General features: G+C 52.5%; 4 protein-coding genes across 4 annotated transcripts; 3 read left to right on the top strand and 1 right to left on the bottom strand.

Annotated features, from left to right (window-relative positions):
* Window positions 1-1,770: 1,770 nt before the first annotated feature.
* CORC01_12813 (uncharacterized protein) lies at window positions 1,771-3,005 on the top strand (the record flags this gene model as incomplete). The annotated part of the gene is made up of 2 exons (XM_022624431.1): window positions 1,771-2,036; window positions 2,090-3,005. The coding sequence occupies 2 exons, from the start codon at window positions 1,771-1,773 to the stop codon at window positions 3,003-3,005; spliced, it is 1,182 nt and encodes a 393-aa protein (XP_022469076.1).
* A 1,178-nt stretch (window positions 3,006-4,183) lies between these two features.
* On the top strand, window positions 4,184-4,822 carry CORC01_12812 (cyanate hydratase; the record flags this gene model as incomplete). Its single annotated transcript, XM_022624430.1, has 3 exons — window positions 4,184-4,210; window positions 4,292-4,728; window positions 4,801-4,822. The coding sequence occupies 3 exons, from the start codon at window positions 4,184-4,186 to the stop codon at window positions 4,820-4,822; spliced, it is 486 nt and encodes a 161-aa protein (XP_022469075.1).
* Window positions 4,823-7,414: 2,592 nt separating this feature from the next.
* On the top strand, window positions 7,415-8,891 carry CORC01_12811 (eukaryotic rRNA processing protein EBP2; the record flags this gene model as incomplete). The annotated part of the gene is made up of 3 exons (XM_022624429.1): window positions 7,415-7,729; window positions 7,798-8,503; window positions 8,578-8,891. The coding sequence occupies 3 exons, from the start codon at window positions 7,415-7,417 to the stop codon at window positions 8,889-8,891; spliced, it is 1,335 nt and encodes a 444-aa protein (XP_022469074.1).
* Window positions 8,892-10,198: 1,307 nt separating this feature from the next.
* Window positions 10,199-12,079, bottom strand: CORC01_12810 (MYND finger; the record flags this gene model as incomplete). Its single annotated transcript, XM_022624428.1, has 1 exon — window positions 10,199-12,079. The coding sequence occupies one exon, from the start codon at window positions 12,077-12,079 to the stop codon at window positions 10,199-10,201; it is 1,881 nt and encodes a 626-aa protein (XP_022469073.1).
* Between the last annotated feature and the right edge of the window lie 3,241 nt (window positions 12,080-15,320).

The following is a 15,320-nucleotide window of genomic DNA, read 5'->3' as shown; positions in this document are numbered from 1 at the left end:
CCAGACCCTCGTCGACTCTCTGTCGCCATTCGACTGAGGCATTCCGACACGGCAGGTTTGGTTTGAGAGGCATGCCGATTAACCTTAGTTGTTGGCCTCTTGTTTTGCGACTAACGACAACGGGAACTTGGTGCGCATCTCAACTTGTCACAGAGTCATCGCCCATGCCCTACCTCGACACACTACATTGTACCTACTTGACCCTCAACACTAGACCCCAAAACTGAGAATAGGCTCTGCGTTTGTTTTTCTCTCTTTCCTCTGGCCTCACTTTTTTTTCGCCCTGCCTTATCCTCATGGTTCACGACGCGCTGAATAACTAAGGTATCCTTGTTCTACAGCATCTGACCGTGCATACAACCATCACCACCACCACCACCACGCTGACACGATACATATGTCTGCTGCCTGGCCAGGGTGGTCCACAGATTCGGACACCGGTGTCCATGAAGCCCATCATCACATCCATTCTTCGTTACATTGATTGACCCTGGACCTGAACCACCACCCCTCGCCAGGGTAACAAACACAAACAAAACAGGCGCCAGAAACACTCCCTCGGGTCCCGCGCCCCCACCGTCTTGGGGCTAGCTAAGCTCATGACAGACTTTCTCAGTCTTAGTCCTTTTCCTTCTACATACCTACCTACTATGTAGTACACTGCTCCGTGGGACGTGAGACGGGACAGGACAGGGCACGGATGACTGGAAAATGCTTGAATACGCCGCCCACTGACTAGCATTAGTCCCCTTTTCCACCAGGCAAGTACATTGGTTTGCAGCATTTAGCATGGAAGCCATGTACCGCTACCGCTGCATTGTTGCTGCTGCTGCTGCTGCTGCTGATGCTCATGAACTACCCAGTCAGTCACACGCGCTCACACACAACCGGAGACATCACATCTTCTGGAACCAGATGCCAGACACTAGACCCGTGTCCCATCCACGGCACGGCGTATTGCCCGTTTCCTCTCTCTCTCTCTCTCACTCGCTCAGTTCACCGACTCTCAAATCATTCTCCTTCTCCCCGGGGTCCCCAGGTCTACTCCCTCGTTCCTCCCTCTTTCGTGTGTGCCTCGCTGTCTCTTCGTCTCGCTCTCAGACCCTCTCAGCTCTTCTCAAAGTCTGTTCTCAACCGCCGTCCTTACCCCAGCATCCATCCATAACCATGCTCGGATCTACTTGCCGTTTTATTTAACCTTTGTATCCCTCCCCCATTCCGCCCTGTCCATGCCTCGCCCTGACGTACCCGACCTTATTGCCTACCTTACCTTGTGGTGATCTCTAGCTCCATTCCCCTCTCTAAAAGCAGGCAGCAAGCCAAGCCAACAAGCACGACGATAGATCCCGCTATATTTGGTGTCTCTCTTCCGCATTTCTTCATCCTGCAGCTTGTCCGCAAACGTGTGGACTTACTTGTTCGCTCTCGCCTTTGTTGCTATCCTCTTTGTGCAACTTACACACCACTGTCAGTACCTCACCCTGCATACTTATTTGGCTTCTTGCCTTGGATTGTCCGGCTTCTCGCCAAACGTCTCGCCACACATATCACCGCCGCACCTAGGACTTATACTCAACAACTTCTCGTTCTTTGACACGGCATGTTCTGGAGATAAAGGGCGTCGGATACCTTTGCAGCTGCGTCAACAACACTCGGCGCAAGAACTCTTCTTCTTCTTCCTATCTCTAAGCGGATATTTTAGCCTCCAGCCGTCCAATCGACTGACCGATTGTCCGTGAATATCACCTGGGGCGTAAAACGAAGTCGAAAATGTCTACCACCAAGAGCCCCAGCATCGACGCTGTGCGCGATCGCTTCCGTCAATTCTGGTCCCGCAACAGCGACACAATATCTCGTTACAGAGACTCTCCCGAAGAAGCAGATGTCTCAAATGAAGGCGAAATCGAAGTTCCGCCCACCCCAGCTGAAAGTTTTACTTCCGAAGATGGATTACTTCCTCCCGCCTACATGATTCCGAAACCATGGACACGGAAACGTTCCTTCATCATGTGTGGCGCCGTTTGGATGGCCATGCTGTAAGTGTTGCGACCAGGCATATCTCTGCGCTCCGGCTAATTTTGGACCCCAGCTTGATATTTGTTCTCCTAAACCTGGTCCTACTCATAGCTCGCGAGGTCTGGGACACAACATCCGAGCAGTTTGAAAGCGCGAGCATCGTCGAACCAATTCCATGCCACTCTCACAACGATTATTGGAGGAAAAGGCCTATCTATGACGCTCTCCAAGCAGGATGCATTGGCATCGAAGCAGACGTGTGGCTCTTTGACAATGAGCTATTTGTTGGCCACAATAAGTGGTCCTTGCGCCAAAGGAACACCTTCACAAGCCTTTATGTCAACCCTCTCGTCCGTCTGCTTGAAGAACGGAATGCGGACATAGAAAATATCACACAACAATCACCGCGAGGGATATACGAGTCAAGCCCAAATCAAACTATGGTCCTCCTCGTGGATTTGAAGACGAGTGGTCCCGAGACCTGGCCGGAGGTAGTGCGTCAGCTGGAGCCCTTGCGCCAGCGAGGCTGGCTGAGCAAGGTCGTTGATGGCAGTGTTCATTATGGGCCTATAACCGTCGTCGGAACTGGCAACACTCCTTTCGATATGGTCGTCGAAAACTCAACCTACAGAGACACCTTCTTTGACGCCCCCCTTCTCAGCCTAGACAAGCATGCCTTCGACCTTACCAATTCGTTCTACACGAGTGTATCGTTCAAGAAGGCGCTCGGCACCGTTTGGTTTGGCGACCTATCAAAGGGTCAGATGACGAAGCTGAGAGCGCAGATTAAGGAGGCACACTCTCGCGGCTTAATGGTCCGGTACTGGGATCTCCCAGCATGGCCAATCAGCATCAGAAACCACATCTGGGACGTGCTAGTTCAAGAGGGCGTTGATATCCTGAACGTCGATGACCTTAAAGGCGCCAGAAGAGAGTGGGATCTTAAGGGGTGGAAACGGCTAACCGGCAACTCCACAATACCAGCCTAGTCCGACTTGATGCACAATGTTGTATACAGAGAAATGACCATCTATACCGCCGAACCACCGCCAATGATACCAACGCCCGACAGAATGAGCTCCTCCAGCGATATCCCCTGGAGTCGAAGCCAAGCCAGCTGGCCGCAACCATCTGGAATATTAGCAGGAGCAGTCTCCCTGCTCCAACGGAATGCTGCTTCTCGGAGCTGCGGCACTCGACGATTGGAGAAGGCGACATCGCCCTAACAATTACTACTGATCGCTGTTTGAACGTCGGCCCCCAAGCCGTCGAACGCCGTACAATGTAACCAGGAATCGACATGAGCAATTGTCTAGTCTGACTTTCTCATCAGATGGTAAATTTTTTCCCAGGAAATAATACATCACAGCGATTGTTCTGAGATAGACTTTGTCTACAACAGCTAGCACACTTCAAACGTCAGACGCTTTCGGCATGTTCACAACTGGGTGGTGTGCACGTGGTTGCGAACAGAGGAGAGCTCGGAGAAGAAGACCTTTGCCATCGTTCTACAACACATACAGTAGAGGCACGGCGCAAGGTGTGTAAAACCAACGCGATGCTTCTCGGGCGGGCCGGGCGACAACAGCCGGAAACACCGATTCCGATCCGTGCCAGGACCTCGGATGCAATGACTGGTGGAGTTGGCTACCGCGCGGCTGCCGCCGTGCGTGCCGGCGCCGGCTGCGCGTGAAAAGCAAAAATATAAGCTATTAGAAATTTAGAATACAAGGGTTTTTAGCCATCGCCTCCCTTCGGGAATTGCAAGCGCTTTATGCAGTATCGACTTTTGCCTCCGAAGCCGAGATACCGTGTTTTCTCCGGCGGGATGGCCTCGGCAACGGCGAACAGGACAAAGCAGCTTAGACTGATGTTTCTCTTACCTCACGACCCCGCAGTAGCCATAGGCGATCTAAATGTATGACGTCCGCATGTAATTCCCGCCTGCAAGAACGCATCGTACAGACTTAATTTAACATAGACGTTGGTCGAGATTTTTATCCTCGGATTCTGGCACTGACATTTGCACATATAAGATAAGGATCTTATCCTAGCTCATCCCATCTCACTCCATCTGAATTGGACGAACTTTCTTTTGAACTCCATCCTTGGCACTGGTTGCATCACTTTCGATCCTGAATACTAACAATTCAACCCAAACGTCAGAATGTCCGGGCAGCTCGCAAGCCTCGATGTGAGTGAAAAAATTGGATACTGGGGAGATTGACTCCCGATAGCAATTAAGACCCTCGATCACTAACCATGGACCAACAAGCCTTCGACGGCGAATCGTCTCCCGCCTCATTCCCAGGTCCTCTTTGATGCCAAGGCGGACGCCGGGCTCACATTCGAGGACATCGCCAAACATCTAGGCCGCAGCGAAGTTGCCATTGCAGGCATCTTCTACGGTCAGGTTCAGGCCTCGGAAGAGGACATCCAAAAGTTGTCCAAGCTTCTCGGAATCCAGGCCGCGAACCTGAAGCAGCTGAACAACTACCCCGACCGCGGCCGCGCAGGGCCAATGCCGCCCGTTGAGCCACTCATTTACCGCCTGTACGAGATTGTACAAAACTACGGGTACGCTTACAAGGCTGTCATGAACGAGAAGTTCGGCGACGGCATCATGAGTGCGATTTGTTTCAACACGAAGGTTGAGAAGGAGATTGATGAGGCGGGTAGCCCATGGGTTGTCATTACCCTCAAGGGCAAATGGTACGTGTACACTATCGCATCCGGCACTTCACTTCCCTTGGTTTTGACTGAGAAGACTGACTTTGTTGATAGGCTTCCCTTCACCCGGTTCTAAGAGAGAGGTACTCTGTTATTGGTCGCAGCCACAGCAAATAGATACTTCGGCATAATATGAACAACATAGTATATTACTTTCACTGGTCTGTCATCAGTTGCTGGTTTGGGCGCGAGGAGTTTTGGCTTAGTGGCAATGTCAATAAAGGTGTCAATCATTCGATTCCCTATGGTAGTAAATGCAAGGACACGAGACTGTGTCACTTTGAGCCCTGTCGATGTGGCACGTCTTCGGCTACAGGGATGGCCTCTCCTGCCGTCAAACATCGGACCCGGTGAGAGGCACCTTACTTTTACCTGAGAGGTGATACAACCCTCCTGTCACATTTGGAAGCAGTTCCATGCACAAAGCATCACACGCCTAAAATTCATTGAGTTTCCCTTCGTTTTTCGCCATTCAATTCAACTAAAGACAGTGGTAGCCACTACACGAGGTTGCCCAACCCAAGACTATCAGGGGATTACAGGTCACATGGTAATCAATATCTCAGAAAGCTGCCCGATTTTGGAGAACAACCGTTGGTCAGTGTGCCAATGACTTGATTAGTTTCTGTTGTTAACAGGATTAAAGCCGACTGTTTCTTGTTCAAAGGGGTTGTGCTGACATGAACCTCCAAGAACGGCTTTCTTCAAGCCCCCTCCGTGCATTTCCCCCAAGTCCTTTGCCGCTGCCACCTGTATCTAGGGCTACTCACATTCGGGAAAGTGATCAAACAACTTTCCTGGGTTGCGCTGGGTCGCAGACCTTGCAAGGCTCCGGAATATCCTGTCAGTGTGACCACCTAGTGACACTGCAACGCTCCGAAACCCTTGCTTCCGTACCGTATGACGTGTGTTGCTGCTATCTCAAGCACATCAAAGCTGCCACCAGACCAGGAGAGCACAGCCTTTAGAGCTTGGCAAAGAAGATGAAATTCTCTGTTGGCCGCTGTATTGACTTAATGGATGCTGAGTTCTAATTGTCCACGCTGTGTTATCGTCAGCAATAACAGATCGGAACGGGTTGGGTATCCACGAGTATTTCCGGCCTCCCAGTCAAAGAGCGTATGTTTTCATAACAGTCCTTGGATTCTCATGCATCAACCGAAGCCCTTCATTTCCGTCTCGGACAAGTTCTCTGTCCGTCGCTGTGTTAGATCCTGTGAAGGAACAATGCAACTCTAGCACACTATCCAGCACAGTCGCAATGGAATTCGACAGCAGCGGCACTGCTGGAGACGAGAAGGATTGCTAGCATTAAAAGCAAAGGGATATCCCCCGAGACTTCGATATGTTGTGTCCGTCTTTTGCAAAGCAACCCAAAGTCTACGGTTGCCATCCTCCACTCAAGCCGCAGACTAGGACATTTCCCTTTACGCCTTTCGATACCGAGCCAAAACCCTTTCTCAACACGAACCAAAGACCCAAGCAGTCGAAATGGAGGCTGTGCCCGAGTGTTGTAAAATCAAGCTGAAGCCAAAGTCTAGCAGCGACCAATCTTCTTTAGCGAAGACAGATGCCATAGAACCCGGCCAATTTGGCACCCACGGCGTTACTGTCAATGCATGCGTCATACTATGAGACAGACGACGGCGACCTCCCCCGTCACTGCTGTCCCGAGCCTTACTCCCCAGTCTGCACTATGACACAACCTACTCTTCGTACTTGACTGCCAGGATCTAAGCTGAACACTATACACCATTCGAGCCCCCGCCGAGCCAAAACAACCATGGACCTATCAGCTTGGGTACGCTTGGAAGCAAGTCTTTGAGCATCCCAGTCACCAATGTGCCCAGCAATGCTTCTCACAGTGAAGAGTGGATCACAACCAAAGTGGTCGAATGCTCCATCCCGAAAACATGCATCATTCGATTCTTGACGAGCACCAACTTCCTTCTTCGGGGATGTCTTTCGAATGATGTCTCCTTGACTATGATCAGTGGCGCGCTTTGTCTTGTCGAAGTCATGCTGCCGTCTTGAAGCATAGTACATAGTATACATTGTAGACGCAAGGCATGAAATCCATTGTACTTGGGACGTCATTGCTCGTAGTTATAACACATTTCAGTCAAGGTTAAAGCCTCTGCCTGTCTATCCTGTCACCTAATCGCTTCCATGGAGTGTAGACATAATCCAAAAGAAGCAAAAAACAAACAACACCAGGTATTCGCTGGTCGTCAATAACCCAATTACTAATCCAGCTCTCACTAGCCTCGTCTAGATAGAGCGGACAGGATGTTATGCATAGTGTCTTCAACAACCCAGAATAACAGGTGCTGCTCATCAACATAAATAGAGCAGAATATGATGTGACCGACTGTAATTTATTCTTTCTGGTAAGGTCATCTTCAATCCCGAGTGGGCTTCAATGACGAAAAAGGTTGACCAGTAAGTGCTAAAAGACTGGGGGCCGTGCACACCATGGGGAATGACCCCACCACACCTCTTGACCGCCTCGACTGGGTGGATCATCAAAGCGGCAGAATTATTTTCAATCGACATTTTTTCTTTAGTACCCTCCCCACGTTGACGCAGTACGCCCGACCAGTGTGTTGAACGGGCACACTTTTGCGACCAACACAACATCAGTGCAACTCAGAAGTTGATCGCAGAAATGGTCATCAAATCCAAACTTAAGCTTGCGTTAGCGGCCGAGAAGGGCATCGACCTCCGCAAGGTCAAGGAAGAGCGTAAGATCAAGGCGAAGCACCGCGAAATCGCCAAGGCACAAGAGAAGAAGCAGAAGAAGAACAAGGGCGTCGAAGAGGATGACGAGGATGAGGAAATGGGCGGGGACGAGAGCGAGGACGAGGATGACGCTTCTGTCATCTCCATTGAAGGCGGCATCACTTTGAACGCAGAGTTCGAGGATGCCGACTTAGGTTCCGACTCGGACTTAGAAGAGGAAGACGCAGAAGAGGATGACAAGGTAAGTGCTAGTTGTACCGCGCGCAAATTTCCAAACTCCTTGAATGCTCACTGAAATGCAAAATACAGCTTGACATCGAAGCATTGGACGACACAGACAGCGACAGCGACTCCGATATCGAGATGGAAGCAAAGATTGAGCGCCCATCCAAGAAGGCCAAGACAGCCAACAAGACACCGACAAAAATTACACAGAAAGATGGCGCTACAGACGAGGACGACGAGGACGACTCGGAGGTTGATCCCGAAGAGGATGACGTTCCTTTGTCGGATCTCGAAGGCGACGACGAGGATCTCGAGGACATTATCCCCCACACCAAGCTCACCATCAACAACAAGGCCGCCCTCCTGGCCTCTCTGAACCGCATCCGCATCGACACCTCTTCCGCAGCCCCCTTCACGTCGCACATGACCGTCGCCTCCTCCAAACTCACCGCCGAGGCTGTGCCCGACGCCCAGGATGATCTACAGCGCGAGCTCGCCCTGCTCTCGCAATCCCTCGAGGCCGCGCGCAAGGGCCGCGCGCTCCTGATCAAGGAAGGCACCCCGTTTTCCCGCCCCAAGGACTACTTTGCAGAGATGGTCAAGGACGACGGCCAGATGGAAAAGGTCAAGGCCAAGCTCATCGAGGAGGCTAGTTCCAAGAAGGCCGCCGCCGAGGCGAGAAAGCTCAGGGACCTCAAGAAGTTCGGCAAGCAGGTGCAAGTCGCCAAGCTGCAGGAGCGCCAAAAAGCCAAGAAGGATACGCTCGACAAGATCAAGACACTCAAGAGGAGTAAGTCCCTAGTGCCGGCAGACTACCTAGCCTTACCAACTCTCGTCCGAATCGGCAACTAACTGTCCCTTTAGAACGTCAAGAAAACTCTTCCAACCTTGACACGCGCGAGGCTGACCTGTTCGACGTCGGCGTCGACAACGAGATCAAGAGCCACACCAACTCGGACGGCAAGCGCGGCGGCAGGTCTGGCAGCGGCGTTAACGCCAAACGGTCCAAGAAGAATGAAAAGTACGGCTTCGGTGGGAAGAAGCGCCACGCAAAGTCGGGCGATGCCGTGAGCTCCGGCGACCTCAGTGGGTTCAATGCCAAGCGCATGAAGGGCGGAATCGGTAAGAAGCCCCAGCAGCGGCCGGGCAAGAACAGGAGAAAGGCTATGAATAAGTAAAAGAAAACAGGTGTTCTGTAGCATCAAGGCGGTGAAATGAGGAAGTACGTAAACAAAATGCTAGAACGGAGGAGCGAATACCCCCCGAGCCGACGAAAATGCACAGAAGAACTGATCTTGTCACTTTCTGGTGACCGTTAATACCCGGTGAAACATGAATTGGGATTCATTTTCTATTTTCAGATTAGGTGCATTATCTGGTTTTTGGCTTCCTCGATTTTCGCCCACATTGGGTTGTCTATACTAGGTTAAAAAAAAAAAGCGACATTGATTTCATCCCATTTCCACGTAGACGGCACGCAATTGACTTTGCCGCAAGCGCGCCGAATACATCAAGAGTTTAGCCCTAACGGCTTTGAATCAACTTCTGGTCGCGATACACGTGGCATAGTACATATTGAACACCTCCCACTGGTAGGCTCTGTATGTACGTAACCGCCCTGCAGACTGTGGATTAGGAAGACCGCATAAATTCTGACATTATAGTGGTTGATCTCTCATAACAATACGTACATCATCCTCGCTTGCTACACGGAGCTTTGACTCCTGGAGCATCTCGCAATTCTTTCCCATCTGTTTGTGCTATCCTATTTCAGAGGGGTTGGCATAAGTAACCTGGAGGACACTATGCTGCCGTCTATGACAGGCAGTTGATCCATCCTGTCAATCCAAGCGGGCCGCCATTGTAACCACCATCTCCACCCCGACCATTGCGGGAATCGCAAGCCCATCAGCCCAAGACCAAGAAAATGTAAATCTGTGACGTAAAGACCGTCCACATGCCGCAGCACAACTTCTGCGGGACACAATTTGGTGGTTACTAGTTTTGCGTATGCCACCATCCACTGTCTGCCAGATACGTGCGCTACCGTCCAGAATCTTCTCAGGAGGCCGTTTGCCTCATTGATGGTTGCCGCAGAAGAACAACGTTGGCAAAATGAAGATTGCAAACCTTGACCAGCGTAGAAAAGGAATGGATAGTTGTTGAAGGCACTAGTGCGTCGCCGATGACTTGAGCAGTCTGTCTCACGGAGGGTATGCGCGGTTGAGTAAAAACTGAGGATATATCGTCCTGGGATCAAGGGAAGCCATGCCGTCACCGTAAATAGCAAGCACCCAATGCCGGACCTTAATATGCTGCTGAAAGACCAGTGGTATCGAGGGAAACGCCATGCATTTGAAAAAACGCTGTGCTGTGCAATGCAGTGCCGCCTGCTGGCGGCAAAGAATCCGTATTATAAACATTGCGCCTCCGAAGGCGCCTTCCGGGGTATAGTCGAATATTGTAGAGCACTGAGTGGTATGATTCACTGCGTCGCGGCAACGCACCAGTGTCGATGAAAAGCCCACGCACTCTTTTGACACTCCTTGCTGCAGTACTTGGTGCGGCGGCAGCGGCGACACTTGGCGAATTGGCGGGTAAACTCTTCCCACTTGCCGCACTGATAGTATGCACACTGACGGATGCCTCCGCGGGTATCATCCTTGCGGCAAAGGTTTCTCATGACAACCCCGGCCCAGTATTGCATATCTGTACTGTGGTGTCGGACTGTGAACTTCTCCACGAGCGGGAAGATGTTGAAGTCGTTGGGTAGCAAAAACTCTTCCTCCAGCTCTTCCTCTTCAATCTGTTCCTTCGGAGCGTCCTCGCCGTCCAGATAGCGGAGTTCCTTTCCAATCTTAAGCCTGGGAACCAAGTGGCTCTTTTGAAAATACGACCTTAGGCCACAGTATTTGGAGACATATGCAAGCAACTGAAGGGACATCAGAACGTCTTCTTCACGTGGCATAGCAGCAAGCATCTGGGCGTTGGGTACGAGTTGCCGATCGAGCAGGTACCGGGGAACGCTGGCGTTGGGAATGGCGGGTTGGGGGGGTGTGACCATGGTGGGGCGGTTCGGTGACAGGCCAATGGGAGGGACAGGGGCTGGCGTCGTAGCAGCAGTGTTGCTGGTTTCCACAGGGCCGCGATGGGTAATGTTGAAGGCTCCGGTATCCTGCGTCTCTGACACAGTGGGAGTGTTCAGATCGAGCGTGGTAGAGCCAGCAAGCATGCTGTCTCCCTCTTCCATAGTGATATCTTGGATATTTACGGCGGACTGGATTTCAGTGCCAGTGCCCGACATTTCGGCATCCGGAGACTCGTCGGAAGGCGCGTCGTCTCCAACCAAGTCGTCCGAGTCGACGGTGGAGTTTTGGTGGCGGATAGAAGGACGGCGACGGGAGCGATTGGTGGGTGCAAGTCCCGAAGTCGGCCGGACAGTAGGAGATCGCATCTGCGGAGGCGGCAAGGGGGTTGTGGGGGAGGACGGTTGCGAAGCCAAGTTTGCGTTGCCAAAAGTCATCATCGACGCAAGACGGTCAGCATCGCGAACCGGTCGTACGAAACCTTCCATAGTTTCAGTGGTAGGCACGGCGGGTGCTAACGGCAGCACAACCTGACGGGAAGGAGATGCAACGACGTGGCGAGCCTCGGCGGCACGGTAATGATGGTGATGGTGATGATGATGGTGACGGTGAGCTGGGAATGCAGGTCGCTCGGCAGAGGATGCCAGCGGGTATTGGGGTGGAGTGGGTGTGGACTCGGTGTTCTGTTGGTCCACCGCAGAGCTTGAGGAGGAGCCTGCGTAAGTCGCAGAAACGTCGATGGAAGGCGGAGGCGCCTGGCGTCTGGAGGCTCTCTGATCAACCTCGGTACGGCTGGATCTGTTGGTGAAGGACGGAGCCTTGTGAACACTGCGATGTTCGTGGCTCCTGTGACGGTGGTGATGATCCTTGCTCTTGTCCTCCGACTTGTCTCTGCACTTTTCGGTGACTTTGATGTAATTGTCGAGAATGGTGGCGATGACGGGGACCATGTCGGCCTCGACAACCCGGGTGCGAACGTTTTCAGTGCCCCTGACACCAATGTTGACAACGCACTGGAAGGCCAAGTTCCACTTCCACATATCCATCATGTCCTTGCTCCGACCGCGTTTTAGAATGCATACTAGGCGTTCGATGCCACCATCAACGGTGAGAATATCGCGAATGCGAGCCGAGGATGTAGTCAGGTAGGCGAGATGGTTGAGAGAGTTGATGAGAGGAAGGGTGGATGTGCAGTCGAGGGCTCGTCGGTCGTAGAGGGCGGTCGTGATGCCGACCGACGCCTTGTTGACGTTTGGAATACTGAAGTTAACTTCTCTCATCTTGAATGGTAGGCAAGACGACGTGATGGGTTCAATAGTTGTTCAAGTCGAATGGGGCCAGGCAGTGCAGCCGTGGGAAGGTACGGATATGACAAATCCCTTCCAGCTTGGTTGGCCCCTTTGACAGAGTTGATAGGGGTGATATGTTGATTCAGGCTCGACGGATGGATGGATCGTTGGATGGACTTTGTAGTGTGCGAGTGAGGAGCAAGGTGAGGGGGGGGAATCGAGGTTTGGGGTTGAGGTCGCTCGAGGGTGGCGATATTTTTGTGTGGGTGTGTATGAGAATTGGGTTGGATTGGACCGGATCGTGCGTGAGCGGACTCGTCTCGATTCGATGCTACAGGTGGTTTCGTGCGGTGCGAGGGGTTGGAGGTGCGATCACAAGCGTTGCTGGGCTTCTCTTTCTTCGTCGCGATCGCTCCCGAGGACACTCGGTTGGTTAATGAGACCAAAGGAGGTAGGAGGGGATGGTAGTAGTTTGTTGTAGGAAGAGAAGAGAATCAGGACGGACGAAGAGCGTGTGATGTAGCGGCAAAAAGACGGTGGAGGGTGAAGGGTGATGGATTGCTTTGGTTGTGTTTCAGGACCGACACCCGGAAGCGTGACTCGGATGTGCTGTGAAATGGCAGTGGCAGCGTCAGCCAAAGCCAAAAGGAGGAGGAACTAAAGTCTGGGCCGAGAGACAAGACGAATGCATGCAATCTGGAAGCGAAGTCTGGCTTGCAGCGGCAGCAGCGAGACAATGCGTGCGATGACGCTTGACGGTCAACGCGAAAGAAGGTGAGGAGGAAGAGCGGGTTGAGCGACGGGGGAGGTTGGGAGGAAGGAGTTCAAAAACCAAAGAAAAAAAAGGAGGAAAGAAAGAGGAAGGGGCCGAGACGAGAGGGCGGAGAGGAGAAGCAGCAGACGATGAGGATGGATGCATCAGTTCCGCACGTACGCGAGATTTGTGCAGTGTCGGCCTAGCCCAGCCCAGCACAGCATAGCACCACCTAGGCAAGGTAGCCGGTAGGGCAGGCAGAACACTACTCATCGCACAATTGGGCTACTTTAGTTACGGCAGCAGCAGCTACAGCGGCCATCGAGGCCGGGTACCTTGGAAGGTACCTAAGGTAGGCAAGGAAGGCAGGGTGCTCCCCCGCCTCACACATGGACAATAGGCACGCTCAGGCCATGGAACCATGGAACAGCGGAGCACACAGCACATCGATTTTGGAGGCAGGTCCTACTAGTACGGCGCACCAAAAAGCTTGGGGAACTGCAACTATATTGTACTTGACCTTACCTGGGTTGACATTGAACGGACTCGTACAGCGGAGCAGGGAGCGAAGCAGGGAGCGAGTCTCGGGGGCGGGCTGGGCTGACTGACGGGGGCTGGGCTTGGACGCAACAACACACCTTGAAGCCTGCCTACCTTACCTTACCTTGGTACCTTCAGGCACCTTACTTAGGCAGTTGACTGGCGGCAAAATGAGCAGAACCTAAGGTGAAGCAGCCCACCATGATGAAGGGGGCGGGCACAAGGCAGTGGATGCATTTATCTTTTCGGACCGCTAAATCATTGGACTGTTATTAACTTATAATGAGGTGCCCATGTTGGAGTACCTTACCTCAGCCACCTGAGGTCACGGGTGTCCGGCTGTCTGCCTGCAATCCATGTTGCCCCAATTTTTGAGGGCAAACGCGGCGAGCTGCAACTGACAACAGCGATATACCTCTAGCGAATTGGCGATAACGTCCTTTCCGTTTCCCGACGCCGTCCTTCTGCTTCCAGGTTCCTTTCAAAGCCCTTTTCTTGGCCTTGATACACCCCTCTACTCTGTTATGAAGCTTGTGTAAGCACAACATTGCGATGCATCCCCTAGACCGGAGAGATTCCGGCCGGGTCAACTTTCTGACGCAACTGCCAACGTGCCAAGGTGCCAACTCAAGTTCCTGTGCATCGTCTTTGAGTATCGCGAGGCAGAAGCACCATACGCCGTCCGGGGGTAGCGACACCGGACAGTGAAATCACATTGTGCTGCATGCAGACAGACGGACAACCCGGCGCCTTGTAAGGAAGTCTGTACCGCACCTACATATACACAGACAGCATTTCGACTGGGCTATGGTAGTCAGGCAATCCTGCACTTGATGGTTTGCATCATCTCTCGCGACTCTCGCGACGAACCGAGTCTGATAATGGTCAGAGACCACATTCCGAGTTCGTCGAGTCTCAACTCTCAAGAGCCTCTGGGTCGAAAAACCGTACAGGCGTTCCGCATCGGGCAAAGGCAAAAAAAGACAGCAGGAACCGGTCACGCCGCTCCGTTGTGTCGGCCATCTCACACCCAACACTCGGCCGCATTCGGCCTTGCTTGCGCCGGGGGGAGAGGGAGAGACCCTGACAAATCGCCTGTCCATCTCCTGAGGGTCGTAGGCCATGGTATGCTCTGCCAGCCAAGGTATCTCCAGGTGAGGCTAGCTCCCGCTCACTCAACACCACCGATCCCTTCACCGTCTTTTGACCCTCTCTTTTCCAGGTGCCCGGTACCGCCTCCTCCTTCAGCCTCCAGGAACCTGAGCATTCTCTTTGTTTCTTGAAACAACTCTTGTTCCCCTGTTCGTTTTCTAGCGGCGAGTGCCTACCCGGCCCTCCCTCGCACTCTGGACTGCTGGAGCGGCGGCCGTTTCTAGCGATGTTCTCTACCGCCTCCCGGTTCTTGAGCCACCGGCTCGGGTCAATACCGCCGGAGTGAGTGCTCTTGACGGCGTCAAAATTCTGTCCAAGGTAACTTTCCAAGTAGTCTGTGCTAGCTGTGATTGCATTACATGCATGTCGTCCGCATTGAGAGGGATGGCAGAGAAATGATCAAGACTTGAACACGCCACTGCGATTCAAAACGCCGCTGGGGTATGGAACGTCGATGGAAGAAAAGAAGAAAAAAAGCAGAGGCAGCTAAGTGGCCTATGTCTATCCGTGGTGGTGATGCGAAATTTGGAGCTGAAAACGCTGCGCTGTAGTGCATGAAGGGCCGTGTATTGATTGCATGTGTCGTAAGCCCTTGGCTGCTGCTAGACAGGATACCCTGAGAAAGACAACGAGCTGGTGAGAGTTTGAGAGTCTGTGTGACGACGGGATAGTAGGAGAGGTGGCAGATGCGACGACCGTTCGCACTAGTTGTTGCTGGTCCGGTTTGATGTTGGCAGCTTGCACAATCCTTATCTCTGATTGCTTGGACTGATTGAGCACGGTGCT

Source organism: Colletotrichum orchidophilum (assembly GCF_001831195.1).
Source record: "Colletotrichum orchidophilum strain IMI 309357 chromosome Unknown Scaffold_166.1, whole genome shotgun sequence".
In the NCBI taxonomy this organism is placed as follows: domain Eukaryota; kingdom Fungi; phylum Ascomycota; class Sordariomycetes; order Glomerellales; family Glomerellaceae; genus Colletotrichum; species Colletotrichum orchidophilum.
This window is presented reverse-complemented; position numbering and strand designations above follow the sequence as displayed.